General features: G+C 41.5%; 1 protein-coding gene and 1 non-coding gene across 2 annotated transcripts in view; one reads left to right on the top strand and one right to left on the bottom strand.

The window, feature by feature from the left end:
* SPATS2 (spermatogenesis associated serine rich 2) overlaps positions 1–18991 on the bottom strand; it is a 59171-nt gene that overhangs the window by 24430 nt on the left and 15750 nt on the right. The window contains exon 2 of the mRNA XM_075265548.1: positions 15654–15850. Within this exon, the coding sequence (XP_075121649.1) occupies positions 15654–15678 (25 nt within the window). The 5' untranslated portion in view covers positions 15679–15850. The remainder of the gene's footprint in view (positions 1–15653; positions 15851–18991) is intronic.
* Positions 5410–5517, top strand: LOC142196348 (U6 spliceosomal RNA). The gene has a single exon (XR_012715192.1). It is a non-coding gene; the product is annotated as a U6 spliceosomal RNA (small nuclear RNA).

Raw genomic sequence — 18991 nt, 5'->3', positions numbered from 1 at the left:
AGTCCTCAGAAGAGACCTCAGAGTATAACTGTTATGGTCAGGCACATTCCTTCTGAACGAAACCTGCAGGGCAGATTTCTCGAGGTTCGCCCAACACAATAGAGGAGTGGTTTTAAAAGGGGCATGGCCGAAATAATTTATTATAAGAGTTAAAATACTGTGATTTTCATGTAGGTTATATTCACCCTACGTCTAAGGGGGCGTTCACACTACCGTCGGTGTCCGACATGCAGTGTCCGCTCCTAGTGTCCGCTCAAAATCTGTCACGGACACTAGGAGCGGACACTGGCTGTGTCCGTGACACCTGTCATTCACTTGAATGGGCATCGGGTGCGTTCTTTTGCACTCCTTGCCCGTCCTTTCCTGTCCGCAAGAGAAGATGTCCGACTTCTCAAGCGGACAGGAAAACCCTGCATGCAAAAGAACGCACCTGATGCCCATTCAAGTGAATGACAGGTGTCACGGACACAGTCAGTGTCCGCTCCTAGTGTCCGTGACAGATTTCGCAGCGTTTACATAACATGGGGCCCCGGCCTAAAAGGGATTTTAGAACAAATGTAAAGTTGCCAACTCATCTTAAAGTGCGACACCAAGGAGCAGGTGTTTCTAAAGCCACAGGCAATAATATGAGATTGGGCTTTTTCTTACTACTATGCAGGCTTGAACTCATTCATGAATGTTTCTACCCAGTTTTGCCCTGGAGATTCACATACATTTAGTGAGATGTTCTTTAGTGAGGGCAGGATGACATTTCCATGTTGGGAGCTTGGTCAAATGTGTTTTGGGGCAGCTCAGGTGTCCCCCAATGAACAGCATGAGAATGGGCATGCCAGGTATCCCTTACGAGAGGTCATAAATGGGGTTTTGGATATGATGCAAAATGGATAGTACACAGCTGAAATCAGTCATACTTTATGGACTGTCTGCACAACATGAGAGTACAGTTCTAGCAGAGGCAAAGTCCATAGTTCAATATTAGAATATATTACACATGGGCTTTACAGTGAACACTATAATCTTTGATAGAGGACAGAGTTAAAGATCTATGGATTTGCAACAAACCGAAATGAAAGAAAACCCAAAACAGGTTCCGGTTCAGGTCAAAGCTTGATATGAGTAAATAAGGCGGCTCACTGCTGGGCCGCTTCCTAGAACAGGTCACGGTGAACAAGAAATGAATCATAGCAAGACCATACCGAATCCATGATCAAGAACTACGGTATAACCTACCATTGTCTATACTACAATCTATGAGGACTATGGTGTATGTTCAAGGGAAGGAAATAAGAATGCGATGCCCATTCAAGTGAATGACAGGTGTCATGGACACATCTAGTGTCCGCTCCTAGTGTCCGTGACAGATTTTGCGCGGACACTAGGAGCGGACACTGCATGTCGGACACCGACGGTAGTGTGAACGCTCCCTAAGGCATAAGCTGTGTGTGTGTGTGTGTGTGTGTGTGTGTGTGTGTGTGCGTGTATACACATGCACACATATACTGTATGGTGTGCAAAAGTTTAAGACAGGTATAGAAAAATAAGAATGATTTCAAAAGTATTAATTTATTTTTGTCAATTAAAATGAATGAAAGAAAAATAAAAAAAAAATAAAAAAAATCATTTTTTTTAATCACCAACCTTGGCCTTCAAATTAGCATCACATTTTCAAGGAACACTTGGTACATGGCAGACATTTTATGAAGGAATTCAAAAGGGATGCTGTCCCAAAGATCATTGACAACAAACCACAGATCTTCTATGGATGTAGGCTTGCTCAAATCCTTCTGTCGCCTCATGAAACCCCAGACAGACTCAGTGCTGAGGTCAGGGTTCTGTGGGGGCCATATCGTCACTTTCAGGAATCGTTCTCCAAAGGTCACACCAAATGCAGATTTCATTTAGATATTTTTTGGTTCATTCACTCAACTATAAAATAATAAACTTTAAAGACTACAGAAGCATATTTCCACAGCACTATGTGTGCGTATTTATATGTATTTACTCTGCCATTATATATAGGCGCACCCATATGGATGCTATCCTGACGTCTCATTTACTAGGAACATGAAGACAATGTGAAACCTGCCCATCAATAACTTAACATGTTGTCCTAAAGTTTATAGAATAGAACAAAAATAGCTCCATAAAACAAATACACATTTATTGCCATCTTCATTGAAAGAGCAAATCAAGTTGCGTTGTGAAGTAATGGCAGAAAGGAAAATTGCTTTACTGGTTAAGTCTACAGATATATACAGTATAAATAAAGTCAATGTGACCTGACCCCTAGGTAACAAGGAAACGCTTATTTCAATGGTTCAGAGAAAGCTGAAACCGCTTAGTTTAGCAATCCATCCGCAAGAACAGCCTCTGTTACATCAGACATGGGTCAGGCCGACCCTATACCTGGCATAATTTACAGGCTGTGCCATCATCCAACAAACACTATAGTGCGGTCACCCCGGCCATTACATTTACTTGCTGTGTGATAAAATGGTGCGGCCGTGTCTACAATTGCATCAGCTGGATTGAACCCATATACACTCTAACATGGAGGGAAAAAAACTCGAATAGCTATCTATATGTGTATAAAAAATGCATCCAAATAAAAGCAAAATACGTATAATTATTTATACCAGTTCATTGTGTTTCCACACTCTGCCTAAGGGAGCCTTCACACAGAGTAAACACGCGTGTATTTTTACAAAATACGCGTGTAAAAATAAGACTCCCTAGGGGCCACACGGTGGCTCAGTGGTTAGCACTGCAGCCTTGCAGCGCTGGAGTCCTGGTGTTCAAATCCCGCCAAGGGCAGAAAACCATCTGCAAGGAGTTTGTATTTTCTCCCCGTGTTTGCATGGATTTCCATCCCATATTCCAAAGACATACTGATAGGGAAAAATGTACATTGTGAGCTCTATGCGGGGCTCACAATCTACAAAAAAAATAAAATAAATAAGACTCCCATTGACTTCAATGATATTTTTTACACATGTAAAAATACGCCTGTAAAAAGTAATTGAATTCAATGGGAGTCTTATTTTTACACGTGCAAAAATACATGCGCGTTTACTCTGTGTGAAGGCTCCCTAAAGGAGTTTTCTCAACTAACAGCTATTTCCTGTTATCATGGGAACGGGGGAATCACTGAATCCCCTTGTTAATGGCGTGGTACTACACATGAATGACCACTACACCATTCACTTCTATAGGGATGTCAGAGATGACCTAGTACAACTAAGGATGTGACAGTCACCCATGTGCAGAGGTGACTCAAAGAACATGGTTCTTGTGAATGCTAAAGATCTCAAAAGGTCAGAACCCCACCTTAAGGACCTGCAGTATCTCCAGAACAGGACTCAACTTTTTGTAATTTCCACAGGAGTGAATGGAGAGAGAGAAGTGCATGAGCATAGGCCACGGGACCAGGCAGGGGTTCAGGTGGTCCTTGTTCTGGAGACAGATGTGGGAAAGAGAATTACAATCTATAGAAGACCAGTAACCAAGCTGGTCATACACATGGGATAGTAGTCAACATAAATGGGTTTCTACTCAACCTTTGTGTAGTGTGGTTAGCTTTTGGTATACATGTCAGTCACCCAACCTCCACCATCTCTACACTGCAATAAAAGAAAATATAAGGAAAATGTTTGTTCTCGTACCGTGTTAGCCAGTGGGTAGGAAATATAAAAAAAACAAAAAACTTGAGTCTTCAGTATTTGATACCTTTTTAATGGCTAATAATGATGACAGATTACAACGTTTCGGACCTCTAGGGTCCTTTCTTACTTGAGAAAGGAGCCGAGAGTTCTGAAACGTTGTAATCTGTCATCATTATTAGTTAGCCATTAAAAAGGTATCAACTACTGAAGACTATCAATTTATTTTTATTTATTTTTTAAAAAAGAAAATATGGTAGCCAGAATAACTAATAGTATTGCCACTCTGAAAAGAGGACCCGGAACCTTGGGAAACTGTATAACAAAATATCCAAAAAGTCCAAGGAGATCTTGTGATATTAATATGACAATGAGCACGCATGAGCATTGTATAACCCCTGGATTGTAGCTCAGATAAAGCAATGGTAAAGGTTTAGAGCAAATGTCTTATTCAATTAACTAATGGAGGCTCGTCCTTGAGTGAAGCATATGAAGAGTGCCGAATAGGGTTTTTCTGCATTAGTATTTACGCATGTTTGTTGTCATGGCAGTTTCAGGCATCTGAACGCTGACACTATGGAGAAAGTTGCTCATAAGGGTGTCAGCCTCCAGCTAGGAAAAAAAAAAGGGACATAGAGAAGAGTCTAAATATTTCCCCTAATTGGTACGATCGCCATCTCGAGCGCTTCCCCGCTCCCTGTAATCGCATTGTGCTTCCGCCTGCTGTCTAGCTTATGTCAGACACACATTGTTCCAAATGTATTTAAGTGAAACCCAAATCGAGCACAGAAAAGGAAGCCACAGAGATATCGCAAGAGACAATTGTACATTGAGCTTTAGGTCCACTTAGCATTGTGATGGCCCTGACACAATGAAATCCCAAGACACTGCAAATTTATAACCAAGAAACCCGAGGCCAACAGAAAAAGAAAGATCCAGAATGGCAGTGGGATTTTTCTTGTTGATTTCATGTTCCTACTGTGCAGTATGACTACATAAAACCATTTCCTCCTAGAAATGTAAAATAAATTGACAGTCAGATTTACAACTCTATGATCTTACCCTGCTGTAAACTGTGCCAAAATATGGTGGATTTTGAATCTTTTAGATAGGAAAAATTTGATCTGTGTCCGTTGTTCTAGTCCATTGGAGGACTAAAAGACACCAACAGCGCCCGCAGGACCCATTGACTATAAAAGAATCTAACAGGTAACCATTCTTTGGTGCAGCACTTTTTCATCCAGCAATTTACAGCGGTCATTGTAATGGCGTCTCCAAGCCGCAAAGACTAAACAAGAATATTTTGCAGCTTGGTCCTACAGTCCAACACAGATCTATAAAGACTATGAATATCTGTATTGGGCGACAGAAATGAATGGGCATGTATGTGATCCTTCCATTATTACAGATCCGTAAAAACAGGTACCACGTGGATCAAAATTATGGTTGCATGCATGGAGCACACGGTCCCCTACGTGGCAGGAAGTTCATGGCAAGGATTAAAGCCTGTACCCAGGACATGGTTTACTTAGGGCCAGTTCACACGGGGTTAACGCTTGCGCATTCTGGCACGTATACACGTGTCAGAATGTGAGCGCTCAAAACAGATCCTGTTAATTTCAATGGGTCTTTACAGACGTATAACGCGCGTAATTTTGCGGCTGGACCGGGATCTATTTTGAGTGCTCACATTCTGACACGTGTATACATGCCAGAATGCGCACGTTAACCCCGTGTGAACTGGCCCTTAGAACATTTTTCCAGGTGCTCATATACTAAAATTGGAACGATACAGAGAAGATTAGCATGGCCCTTGCGCAAGGATGACATGCAAATTCGTGAAGCGTTCCATAAACGGAAAAAAAAAAAAAAAAAAAAAAAAGGAATGCAAAGAATAATACTAATTTCAGAATAAAACCTGGAAAATACAGGAAGAAGCCCCCTCCCCACTGTACTTACACAAAATATATATTATATATATATATATATATATATATATATATATATATATATATATATATATATATATATATTTTTTTTTTAAGCAAATCAACATGAAAGACTTTCCCGTTCTAAGAGAAGAGAAATAGGGGAAAATGAAGCCCATCCCTCACATAAAGTACACACACGCTCAACCAAGCGTACATACGTGTGCACACAGTGGCTTAGCTTATCTGCTGTTGGTTCAAAGGATCAAACTGGATACTTGACATTGGGGTAGAGAAGTCAGCAGATTTTTATTTATTTTTTTCTTAAAGGGGCTCTATCACTAGGAAAAATCATTTTTAACTAATCACACCTTTGCATAGCTTTTAGAAAGTCTATTTCACACCTACCTATAGTATGTAGATTGCCTCAGTGGTTTCTGAATAAGTCCGTTTTTATTCATATGCTAATTAGACTGGTGCACGATAGATGGTGCACAACTCTCCTATTGTTTTCTATGGGAGACTGCTGCTGGTGACTCGCTTCCTGTTTGCCTCACACACATAGAAGATAATAGGAGAGAGGAGGCTGCTGGGAACTTCCTGAGCTGGCTGGAGGCTCATTAGCATATGAATAAAAACGGACTTATTCAGAAACCACTGAGGCAATCTACATACTAAAGGTAAGTGTGGAATAGACTTTCTAAAGCCTATGCAAGCATGTGTTTAGATAAAAATGACTTTTCCCAGTGATAGAGCCCCTTTAAGGTGTATCGGCATCCATTAGGCTCTATTCACACTGGTGACCTGTACCTTATAATATGGAACAATGCCTATCCTAATCCAAGTTAAAGGGGATGTCCAGGATTAGAGAAACAAAAAACACACAACACAACTGTGTTCTGAAAGCAACAGCGCCACACCTGTACATGATAGCTCAAAATAAAACAGAAAACAACACCGAGCGACCCATAGTGTAGTATAATTTTAAAGTTCCAGTGGTCCAGTGAACAAATAGACTGGTGCTCACCTGGTATTGTTGTGATTACACAACTTGTAACAAATGTTGGAACCAATAGCCAGAGGTTTCCTCTCTGTGTGGGCTCCAGCTGCAGGATTCCCAACACCCTGGGGGGTACATATCAATATACAGTCCTATGAAAAAGTTTGGGCACCCCTATTAATCTTAATCATTTTTAGTTCTAAATATTTTGGTATTTGCAACAGCCATTTCAGTTTGATATATCTAATAACTGATGGACACAGTAATATTTCAGGATTGAAATGAGGTTTATTGTACTAACAGAAAATGTGCAATATGCATTAAACCAAAATTTGACCGGTGCAAAAGTATGGGCACCTCAACAGAAAAGTGACATTAATATTTAGTAGATCCTCCTTTTGCAAAGATAACAGCCTCTAGTCGCTTCCTGTAGCTTTTAATCAGTTCCTGGATCCTGGATAAAGGTATTTTGGACAAACAATTCAAGTTCAGTTAAGTTAGATGGTCGCCGAGCATGGACAGCCCGCTTCAAATCATCCCACAGATGTTCAATGATATTCAGGTCTGGGGACTGGGATGGCCATTCCAGAACATTGTAATTGTTCCTCTGCATGAATGCCTGAGGATTTGGAGCGGTGTTTTGGATCATTGTCTGGCTGAAATATCCATCCCCGGCGTAACTTCAACTTCGTCACTGATTCTTGAACATTATTCTCAAGAATCTGCTGATACTGAGTGGAATCCATGCGACTCTCAACTTTAACAAGATTCCCGATGCCGGCATTGGCCACACAGCCCCAAAGCATGATGGAACCTCCACCAAATTTTACAGTGGGTAGCATGTGTTTTTCTTGGAATGCTGTTTCTTTTTGGACGCCATGCATAACGCCTTTTTTTTTTTTATAACCAAACAACTCAATTTTTGTTTCCAAAATGAAGCTGCCTTGTCCAAATGTGCTTTTTCATACCTCAGGCAACTCTATTTGTGGCGTACGTGCAGAAACGGCTTCTTTCTCATCACTCTCCCATACAGCTTCTATTTGTGCAAAGTGCGCTGTATTGCTGACCGATGCACAGTGACACCATCTGCAGCAAGATGATGCTGCAGCTCTTTGGAGGTGGTCTGTGGATTGTCCTTGACTGTTCTCACCATTCTTCTTCTCTGCCTTTCTGATATTTTTCTTGGCCTGCCACTTCTGGGCTTAACAAGAACTGTCCCTGTGGTCTTCCATTTCCTTACTATGTTCCTCACAGTGGAAACTGACAGGTTAAATCTCTGAGACAACTTTTTGTATCCTTCCCCTGAACAACTATGTTGAACAATCTTTGTTTTCAGATCATTTGAGAGTTGTTTTGAGTAGCCCATGATGCCACTCTTCAGAGGAGATTCAAATAGAAGATCAACTTGCAATTGGCCACCTTAAATACCTTTTCTTATGATTGGATACATCTGGCTATGAAGTTCAAAGCTCACTGAGGTTACAAAACCAATTTTGTGCTTCAGTAAGTCAGTAAAAAGTAGTTAGGGGAATTCAAATCAATAAAATGATAAGGGTGCCCATACTTTTGCACCGGTCAAATTTTGGTTTAATGCATATTGCACATTTTCTGTTAGTACAATAAACCTCATTTCAATCCTGAAATATTACTGTGTCCATCAGTTATTAGATATATCAAACTGAAATGGCTGTTGCAAACACCAAAATATTTAGAACAAAAAATGATTAAGATTAATAGGGGTGCCCAAACTTTTTCATAGGACTGTAGGAAAGGACCAGACGAGGACTCACTCGGAGTCCCAAATCTCAGGAATCGCGCTTCCACCACAATTCAAGCTGGCTTTATTTGGCAAAACACATTGTGTTTCCAAAAAAACAAAAAACAAAACAAAAACAGCTTTTCCTTTTTTTTTCTCCTCTGGAATGTGTGGATGGGATTAGCCAGAATTTCATTAATTTATTTTATTTTTTTATTATGCTTACTTATATAGCACCATCATATTCCGCAGCGCTTTACAGACAGACACTGTCCCATATAGAGCTCACAATCTATATTCCCTATCAGTATGTCTTTGGTATGTTGAAGGAAACTGGAGAACCCGAAGTAAACCCACACAAACACAGGGAGAACATACAAACTGCTGTTGTCCTTGGCAGGATTCAAACACAAGACTCCAGCACTGCAAGGCAGCAGTGCTAACCACTGAGTCACCGTGCTGCCCATACACTTGACTAGAAATGTAAAACTCAGCTTTTTTTTAAGCATTTCCACAGCAGCCAAAAGCGCTGCGTTTCTGCAATGTGGGCTGAGGCGAAACATAGCAGGTCTGCCGTATGTAGCATCAAGCAGATGGCTCACCTGCAGTAAAATGCAGCCAAAATCAGAAGTCATTGCCATGGATTTTAACTCTGAAACCAGCCTAGTTGCAACCTTTACAATGCATAGTATTTTGAGCAGCGTGGTTAAGATTTGTTTAAATACCATTCACTACTCTGTGTACTGTGTATCGCTATCACTATCTGTAACTACACCATATGTGACCCAGGCTGAAAGAGGTTTTCTAAGAGTTTTTTAAAAAAAAATTGCTTATCAGAATGGAAAATTATGCTTAAAAAATAAAATTAAAAAATCCCCTGCCACTCCAGCACGATACTCTGGTGGCTTTGCTGGTACGCCATACCCCTTGTGACTGGAGTACTTTATTATTGGCCTCAGCGGTGATGCTTACATGTATGCAGCTATAGCCCCATCCAGTTCCTAGTCACTGGCGTGTCACTTCTCTATTCTAAGTGACAGCAAAGCCACTGCCTGTAATAATATGCAGGTAAAATTCAATGGAGTGTCAATTACACAGAAGGGATATCCCGGCAGCCAGGAACAAAGTGCAGCTATAACCACATCCCAGGCACATTGTGCACCACCTTGAAATACGTTAGTTCTTCCTTATACCATACAGCCACACATCCAAAAGCCATGCTCTTCTATAGAGGGGTTAAACATTCTATTTAACCATTTTATTAGATTTTTCTGAATTAGCCAGTACAACAGAAAAACAAATATACTCATTACAGATTTCAAAGAAATTTTCAGATTTTTGATGGAAACCTTAGGAATTTTGCGCAGTCATGACTAAGGCAGTGACTATGCATGGCAGCTTGCCATTAAAGGTAAAATACGCCATTTCATTAAAATAAATGCCAGTCTCTGTAGAAATGTCAAACTATAAAGGTATATTGGCTGATAAATGGAATTCAACCAAGTAGGACAACACGCTAGTCTAGATATCATCATAAATAAAAGACAGCAGACATATCCAAGAAGTGCATTAATCTTCACACACCTTCATGGGTCAAAGTGCCATAAAAGTATTCCATCACAACAGCAATTATGGGGTCTTGGTTTTTTGCAAGAAAAACAAACTATGGAATGGAAAACATGCATAAATTCCACCATCACTAATGGGTTAACCATGGAACCCACCAAAGGGAGACAAGTCATAATGGCCACAAATTTATGATGAATAACACTAACACGATTGCCTATTCTGAAAGTCACTAAGACCCGATTCACATCTGCATTTAGGCCATTCCGTTCCCTTCTCTCCATATTTTTGTGTGGAAACAGAGCGGAAACCACACAGACCCCATTAGGGCTAGTTCACACGTGAGTATAAGGGGAGGTTTTTGACAGCGGATTTCGCGTCCAAAACCTCCCCTTATAATGGTGGTCTATGGAGACCGCCGGGCTTCTGTTCTCCGCTAGCGGCGAGCTGCTGCTAGCGGAGAAAAGAAAGGACGTGTCCTTTCTTCAGGCGGAAGCCACGCTGTCTCAGTCGCGCGGCTTCCGCCCCCCGCAGCTCCCTCCTATGTCGGCTCATTCATTTGAGCCGACAGCATAGGGTTAAGCCGCGACAGCGATGGTCGCGGCGGGCGGGTTTTGACAAGAGAGAGACGCGGCTCGCCGCGTCTCTCTCTGTGTCAAAACCCGCGCGGGCAGTTCACGTGTGAACTAGCCCTTATAGTCTATGGGATCCGTGGGTTTCCTTTGTAACTGCTTTTTTTTAAAATGCAGATTAGGTTTCCGTTCGGTGGTCCCCAAGCGGACTCCCAGAACAGTAACCCATGTGCAGATGTGAATTGGGCCTATAGAAAGTACAATAGAAAGTGTACACATGTATACCTATATTTTTTTTTAATCTATCTATCTATCTATCTATCTATCTATCTATCTATCTATCTATCTATCGGTATCTATCGAAGCAGGGTTAACCTGAGCTTGTGCAATTGGTTAAAGTGTTGCAATGTTAGATCTCATCATAATAAATAACTTACTTGTTCACAAATTCCAGGTGCCAAAGTTTATGCATGAAAATATATAATATATATCTTAAAAGGTCAGAAGGATTACCGTAAGTATATTATATAACCTGAACTGCCATGTATTCCCAATGTGCAAGAATTCGCAGAAACGTCCACTGTTATAGGTAGCAGATCTCCTTAGGGACATAACCCCACAGATACAATGTGCCGCAGCGCTCCTGGTTTTAAAGATTACATTGCTCAAAGTACTTCTTTGAGCAGTCATCCGAGGAAAGACTCGCTGCTCTGTAGTGCTGTGTCATGTTCTCCATTAAAGGGGAAGTTATTTTATCCTTTTATTGCTGCCACATCAAGAGAGACAATGTTCTGTACAATGCACAGAACTACCAGCAAGCCTGTTTTTAAAGGTGCTGTGGACTCCTAGATTTTTACTGTATAACTAATAAAAAGTGGTGATGTTGTGGGTGATCTCAGCTTAAGACACTTATGAATTGCCAAACACATCACTGTTAATAGTTGTATATGGTCAAATGGGTTTGAAAGCTTTTACACCTGTATTCTGCTGGAAAAATTCTAAATTTTGGTGCACACCATTTCTTTGTTTTTACGTCACTTACAGTAAAAGCAGCAGGAAGAAACTGGAGCAACTATGGCAAATTATAATGTATGCCAAAAAAAAAAAAAAAATTATACCAGAAGTCTATGCCAGCTCATAGATTGTGCATATTTCAGTCCTGTCGCATGGATGGGTCAGAGAAAACACCTACATTTAAAAAGGTTATGCCACAAACTAGATTTATTCGCTATCCATAGGATAGATGATACATTTGATTGGTGAGGGTCTGACTACTGAGACTCCCAGCAATCCTGAGAAAGGGAGGGTTTTATCCCTACTGTGAATGCAGCCCTAGTGAAAGCAGCTAAACCAATAGTCGGGGTATAGGCACCCCAACTACCATGTATTTAAGTGAGACTGCAAGTGACCTGGAGAAGCAAAGTGTGAATTTGGGGGGAGTCTGCATCAACCAGGAGTCTGGATAAGATAAAAAAAAACAAAGACAGAATAGCCCCACTCAGGATTACTGAGGGGGGCACATTTTCCACTGAAAACAATTGGAGACAGATCCAAGGTGGCAGTAACTGTAAGCTGGAGAATAGCATTTATTTGGTCACCTGTTACATAAGCCGCTGCTATACTATGTGTCTGGTGTTTTAGAGAACACGTATTTTGTGGTTTCCAGCACCGATTAGAACGTGACAGATTTCCAGCTTGCCAAATAAAGGCACAAGACAGGGGAGGTCTGCAGGGATCAATGCTGTGCTTTCCACAGCTAGTCACACACAGGTCTCAGTAACTATTCGCAAGCGATTAGGACTGGATTTCCCTTGAGCTTCTTATAGCGATGGTACTTTCTGGTTTTTCTTTGTACTTTAGATTTGCTCCGTTGATGAAGCTCACCGGTGACCGAAAGGCTCTAAACTCCATTACAAACCACAAGGGAAAGAATGCGAGTCGGGATCTTTGTTTCTTTAGTTTAGTCATATTCTGAGTCCTATCCAGATGGGATAAACTAAATGCTTCAGACATAAGGGAATGACAAAAATCCAAAAATATGACAGCTATATATCAATCACACCAAAAGGAATTTCAAGAATGTTAGCAGGTGGCGTAATTCTTGTTGTCTAAAGCATAATCCTTGAGTCCAACAAACCTCAATACAAGACAAAGGGGTCTATCAGGAAGAGAAGGCAAAATAAAGGGTCATCCTTAAAGGGATTCTACCACTAAATCGCTTTTTTCTGTGCTTTAGATGTCAGAATAGCCTTTAGAAAGGCTATTCACCTCTTACCTTTAGATGTGGTCTCTGCAGCGCCGTTCCTCAGAAATACTGGTTTTAACAGTTATGCAAATGAGTTCTCCGTAGCAATGGGGGCGGGCCACAGCGCTCAAACGGCGATGGGGGCGTTCCCACTGCTGCCAGAGAACGCTCTCCAGCGACGCCTGCATCTTCAGCTGCAACCCCGCCACTTCTGTCTTCCGTCTTAGTCCAACCTCCGACGCCTGTGCAGTACGCTCCTGTATTGAACTACAAGAGCAAGAGCGGCCTTGTAGGTATTAACTCATGAAAGCTTATCAGGTTTTGCTTCCTTAACTTCCTACATTCAGTTGCTGAGTGCATCCAGCTTCATTGCTCCTCAATAGGATAGGAGACCAGAGACGAAGGCAAAACCAAAGCACAGGCTCAGGACTACCCAACTATTTGTGAAAATGTTACTTTTCACGTTATATTCATAGAAGTCTTCAAGCAATTTTGTGTACAGCCTTACACCTGGAGAATATATTATATTATATAATAGCAGAAGGACCAGGCTAATAGTTTTTGGTTAAAGATTCAGTATAGCCTTTATAACGCTGCTTATTCTATGCTGAGAAAAGGAGTGGTCCCCATCAGAGACTGATGGCCTTCTCTGACCATCATTGATGGGACCACCTCCTCATTCAGCACAGACCATGCAGATATTTAAATGAATAAGGATATGGTCACATGTAGATAAATTACAGGTGCAAGTTCCTCTTCCATTTTTGTCATTTTCTGCCCCTCCAGCAGAAAGACAAAGCAGGGTTTCCACGTTCGGCGCAGCTTTTACTTGCCAATTAGACTCCAATGGGTTTAGTCAGCGGAGTGGCTCATGCTGTGATTTCTGTGGCTGAATCAGCCATACCCATGGAGGATTGAGCAGGGCACTTTTTTTTTTTTTTTTTTCAATTTCTGCCTCCCAATTGTGCGGATTTGGAGGTGAATTCTGCCTCACAAGCAGCACTAATTTCTGCCATGTGAACATAGACTATATGAAATGATAGTGCATCTATCCACAATTATATATCAATCTGCTGAGCTACTCCTGTTCTATAACATGCTCCCTGCAGACTGGAATACATGCTCTGTGTGTCTGATTCCCTTTAAGCTGCTATTATACCTAATACTAGAGACATCACCTATTTAAAGGTTTAGGACGATAACCAGTAATAAAAGAATAAGCGGTATTCATGCAAACTCTTACTTATCCTGCCTAGATAAATAGTTTAGTGGTTACCAGCCAAGTTCCCAAACAATGAAAGCCTTCTGTGGGGTCATTCAATGTAAGAAATTGTAAAGTTAGAAGTACAAATGTGTGCCAGCTCCTAAGATTGTGCCCATCATTTCCCAATTATTACACAATAACATTACATCAGGGTTTCCCTGAGCAGAATTCTGTGGAACTCTGTTATTCTTTGGATAGGCTTAGGAATGCACATTAGACTGCAAAAGAATTGCTAGGGCAGTTATAGGAGATTCCCAAAAGGAGCGATTTTGTACATTATGGGTAAGAAGATCCTATAAAGGGGTTATATCAAGTGATGAAGTTATCCTCTATTCATAGGACAGTGGATAATGTCATGATTGATGAGGATCCCACCGCAAGGTCCCTCCACGATCATAAAGATCATGGCTCCTGTTACCCTGTCCTGATGGTACTGCAGACCAAGTATGTTCCCTGCTTATGCATTTATGCTGTATGGCTCCAGAAATGGCCAAGCTCTGTACTCAGTTATCTTCAGAACCCCTATAGAGATGGAATAGCACATCAACGTGCTTGCTCGGCCTGTTGCTCCATCAGGACAGTAGAATCAGAACCCTAATCGGGATCGTGGGGGTCCTAGTAGTCAGCTCCCCACTCAGAATGAAGATATCCCCCTATCCTAGTGATCAGACATAACCTTGTACAACCACTGTCAGAAGTTAACAGAGGGAAGACAAGATGAAGACTAGGATTTACATAGAAGAGTCTTAGACCTTATCTTTGTATGTGCTTTGTATAAAGCCACATAATACTAGGTGATTGTAAACGCCTACCCTAGGACTGTTGTTGTTTTCAGGAAACCTTTCAGTATGTCCTTTAGGAATTGAAATGAACAGAATCAGTCCATAAGCCAGGTGGAGCTTATGTGAGCTATCCTTCTAGCTAGCCAGCACCTCCATACAATAAATTTTATCAACCTCTGCCAAAAATGTACACTGATAGATTGGGAAGGGGGTGTCCTTGGATTGTCTTTTTGAGTATAGGGAACCTAGCTACAGTTAGCAGGGAGACAGAGAATGGCACCATAGGAAAACTGTTACTAGTGTGTGACTAATAAGGATTTTACAGATTAGTAGAACCTACTTAACCATTTTGTTCCAGAACGGTTTGATTTTGGTTCAAGAGCACCTTATAAGGGCGATGGTTCCAGGTTCTTAGAACCGTGCCAACGTTTATTTCTGGTAGAAAGTCTGGGGTTCAACAGCAGTGTGTGAAAAGGGTCAAAGAATTCTCCCATTACTCCTAAACATTGTAAGAGCAATGTATAATAAAGGTGGCTTCTTGGGTAGAGGTGGTGGTTCCTAAATTGTTTAACCAGTTTCATGTGCACTTAGATTTGTTTTATCAGATTGGAGCACATCATAAACTGGGCCTTGGAAACCAGCTTGGTTTCCTAAGCTTAAGGAATATTTTGTTGAAGCTTTGTATGACACTAGAAAATTATTCTGGCAGCCCACAACTTTTCTTTAAGTCCCAAACAACCCCATTAAGTAAAATATTATAACTGAAGTAATATATCCTTAAAGTTCATCTACTCAACAGGATTTCCACCTTAAAATTGTCTTGCACATGGGGATCACAGCACCATTTTTTCATTTAACAGAATGAAACGTGTATAACTCACCCTTATTACTGTGCTTCCGAGACATCTTGCTTCGTACTAGTGAAGAAATCAAAAGCACAAAGAAGTTTCCTTGTTCACACACTTCGCTGTGATGAGATGTCAAGACTGTTGGAACGTCTGGGCCAGCTGCCAGAAAGGTGCATAAATGCTTCTTTACACTAGTCAGGCCAGGTTCTTCCCCCACGTTTTGCTGGACACTGCAAAAAAATGAAATAAAATAAAAATCATCAGTCTATTTCAGTCCTAGACAAGACGACTACTTTCACTTCAGAGAATATTGAAAATTAAATATTTCTGCAAAGAGTGCACTATAAAAAAAGAGGAAGGGGGGGGGGGGGGATTTATGAAGACCTGCATAGTGTACCCCTGCGTTAATGGTGGATATGCTTAATTCGTGATGAAGCCGCGCCTTTACAAGAGTTAGGTGCATCCTCAGTCATTGTGCCTAGGCGAAAATCTGTCAGCTCCCAGCACAGAAATGGCATACATAATGATGAATGTGGCACGGGTGACGGTCCCACCTAGACCCTCTCTCTGAAAACTAGTGAGGCCATTGCCACTTGTCTATGTTAGTTGCAAGTGGTGTTACATAGGTGAAACCCATTAGTTTTGTGACTATTTTCTGCAGAAAAACTGGTGTAAAAGAATAATAAATCCTCCCACAATTATTATATTCCAATTCACCCTTGTATATTGTATTAACACCAAACAATCCATGGGGTCAGTCATTTGGGTGAATCTGATGGATATGGTATGGCTTCAAGAGTTCACTTATAAAACAGAGGTCGCTATTAATTGGAACCCATAATCTACCCCCCCCCCCCAATCATGAGTCAATAGGAAAAAACTTAACTATCCCTCATTAATAGGGAAGCAGAATTGCTCCGATGACAGCACCCCCTGCTGTCATTTATAGGCTGCTGCCACCTAGCAAAAACGGTTTTGTTCACTCGGCAGTTCTATCCCAGGCATACCACTTCAATACTGTTGAAAACAAAGACACATCAGCACTCCAAAACCCCTTCACCAAATTTATGAGCAAGCAACAAACCATGAATCTCTCTGTAGAAACTGATGGGGAAGCAGAAGGGCATATTGTACTTCCTAAATGCATGGTATGTGCAGATTTTGCACATATCAGATTGGATTCATCACTCCTCCTAAGAAAAAAAAAAAAGCTACGCTTCGGTGAGTGCCCCCTTACTACTTTTCTACACTCATATTATTCTAATACTGTCCTGGAGGCAGAAATGCTCTTAATCCGACATCTGGATCTTACGTACTAGCTATACAGGGCAAGATCCTCGCTCCTGCTCAGAGACACAATTGCTATGAGGAAAGAGGTTTGACAACCGTTCAAGCTCATTTTCCTCATCTCACAATACGAGTTTTGGCGCAATCCGGAATTCGAGCCAAGAGGAAACAGAAAACTTACAAGGATATGGCACAAGAAGGGAATTAACATCGATTTACAGTTTACCAGCCTGCCCATAAACAATAAGTCACATTCAAGTTGCAACCTACTGGTTCTTTGGCTACTCTCATTTACAGTGTATTGTAACTATTATCTTTGATCCATTATTGGGTACAGGGATTGCTAGACAGATTTTCTATTTCCTCTCTATAAGGAACCCTATACACACACACACACATTTTAAAATGATGCATATATTGCTTTAATCTTGCACCAACACCTACGTGGTACAACATATAGACTCAAGAGCGATCCCAACAGACAACAAAGAGTTCAGTTCAGGTCAGCAACTTTTTTTTTTTATTTTAAAGGGATCCCATCATTAAAAATGCAATTTTTGTGACTAACACGTAGGAATAGCCTTAATAAAGGCTATTCTTCTCCTACCTTTAGATGTCTTCTCCGCACTGCCATTCGGTAGAAATCCCAGTTTTCGTCAGTATGCAAATGAGTTCCCTTGCAGCACTGGGGGCGTCCCCAATGCTGCGAGAGAACTCTCGAGCGCCACCTCCATTTTCTTCAGGAACGGCGTCTTCACTAGGGTTGAGTGATCGGGATTGGAAAAGATCGGATTCCGATCGAGTAAATTTCACGATCGGAATTCCGATCCCGATCGTTTTAGGCAGTATCGAGGTCGGAGGTTATTTCCCACAATGCTTTGCAAGCATTGTGGGAAAAGTGAACAATGTTAAGTATGAATGGATGCCACTGGCACACAGATGGTTCTACTCTTCTGTTTCCTCCCTGCTATACCGTAGGAATGAATGGGCGCAGCCGGCACGCAGGGGGTTAAGCGCCGGACGCCGGCACAGGTTGTGTGCTGGCGGCATCCATTCATTCCTATACTCATCAGTTCTGCTACATCTGAGATCTACATCTCAGATGTAGCAGAGCTGAGTATACACTAAAGAGGCAATAGACAAGTCCACTTACCGCTGTCACTCCCGGTCTGTTCTCTTCTTTCCCCTAGCTCCCAGGTTACGGTTACAGACCTAGAAAGAAGGTGGGGCTTGTGGTTTAGGAGAGTGTGGGCGGCTAATGTATCCGCCCACACTCTCCTAAGCCACAACAAGCCCCGCCTACTCCCAGCATCAGTAACACTAGCCTGGGAGGTGGGGGCACATACGGTCTGACGACATGCGCAGTAGAAAGAAGAGGAGCAAGAACATTGCGGATCGGTAGCGGCAGCTGGTAAGTAGACAACAGAGGGGACTTAGGTACCCGGGGATTTTTTAATCACTACACATCATGGATTCTAACAATTAAAGCTTTCAATTGTTAGATTCCATGCTGTGTAGTGAATAGGATCGTTTTTAAAATCCGATCTCCGATTAGTAAAAAAATCCCATTGACTTGCATTGGGATCGGAATTGGGATAGAGATCGGGTTCGAATGAAAAATGATCGGAAATCAGATTTCAAAATCTTCACACGTCTTCTTCTGGCGCTGGGGGTCAAACTTCTAGGCCTTGAGCAGAGCCGACTGCGCATACCCACAGGCCACAAGAAAATGGCTGCTTACTTACTGTGTGAGCGATTGAACACTACTCGCTCATCTCTAATAGGATCCCTTTAAGCAGATTTTCCTGTGTTTTTTTGAACCCAAGTCAGGGGAGGATTTAACAGAAGGGAAACGTCTAAGAGCTCCTTTTATATTTTACAGTACTTTTGGCTATAAAAAACAGCAAATCTGCAACAACAAAAAATGCTGCATTTCGGCAAAGTGGGACCGTAGCAATATGAATAAGGCCTTAGGCTGTATTTACATGAGCAGTTATGGGTCAAAGTGGCAAAGCAGTAATTTTGTGATGTGGTTTTTACATTTACACAACGCGTAGCTGAAGATCTCTGAAACTGTGTGCACT

This window comes from Leptodactylus fuscus, chromosome 2, assembly GCF_031893055.1.
Source record: "Leptodactylus fuscus isolate aLepFus1 chromosome 2, aLepFus1.hap2, whole genome shotgun sequence".
NCBI classification, from domain to species: domain Eukaryota; kingdom Metazoa; phylum Chordata; class Amphibia; order Anura; family Leptodactylidae; genus Leptodactylus; species Leptodactylus fuscus.
This window is presented reverse-complemented; position numbering and strand designations above follow the sequence as displayed.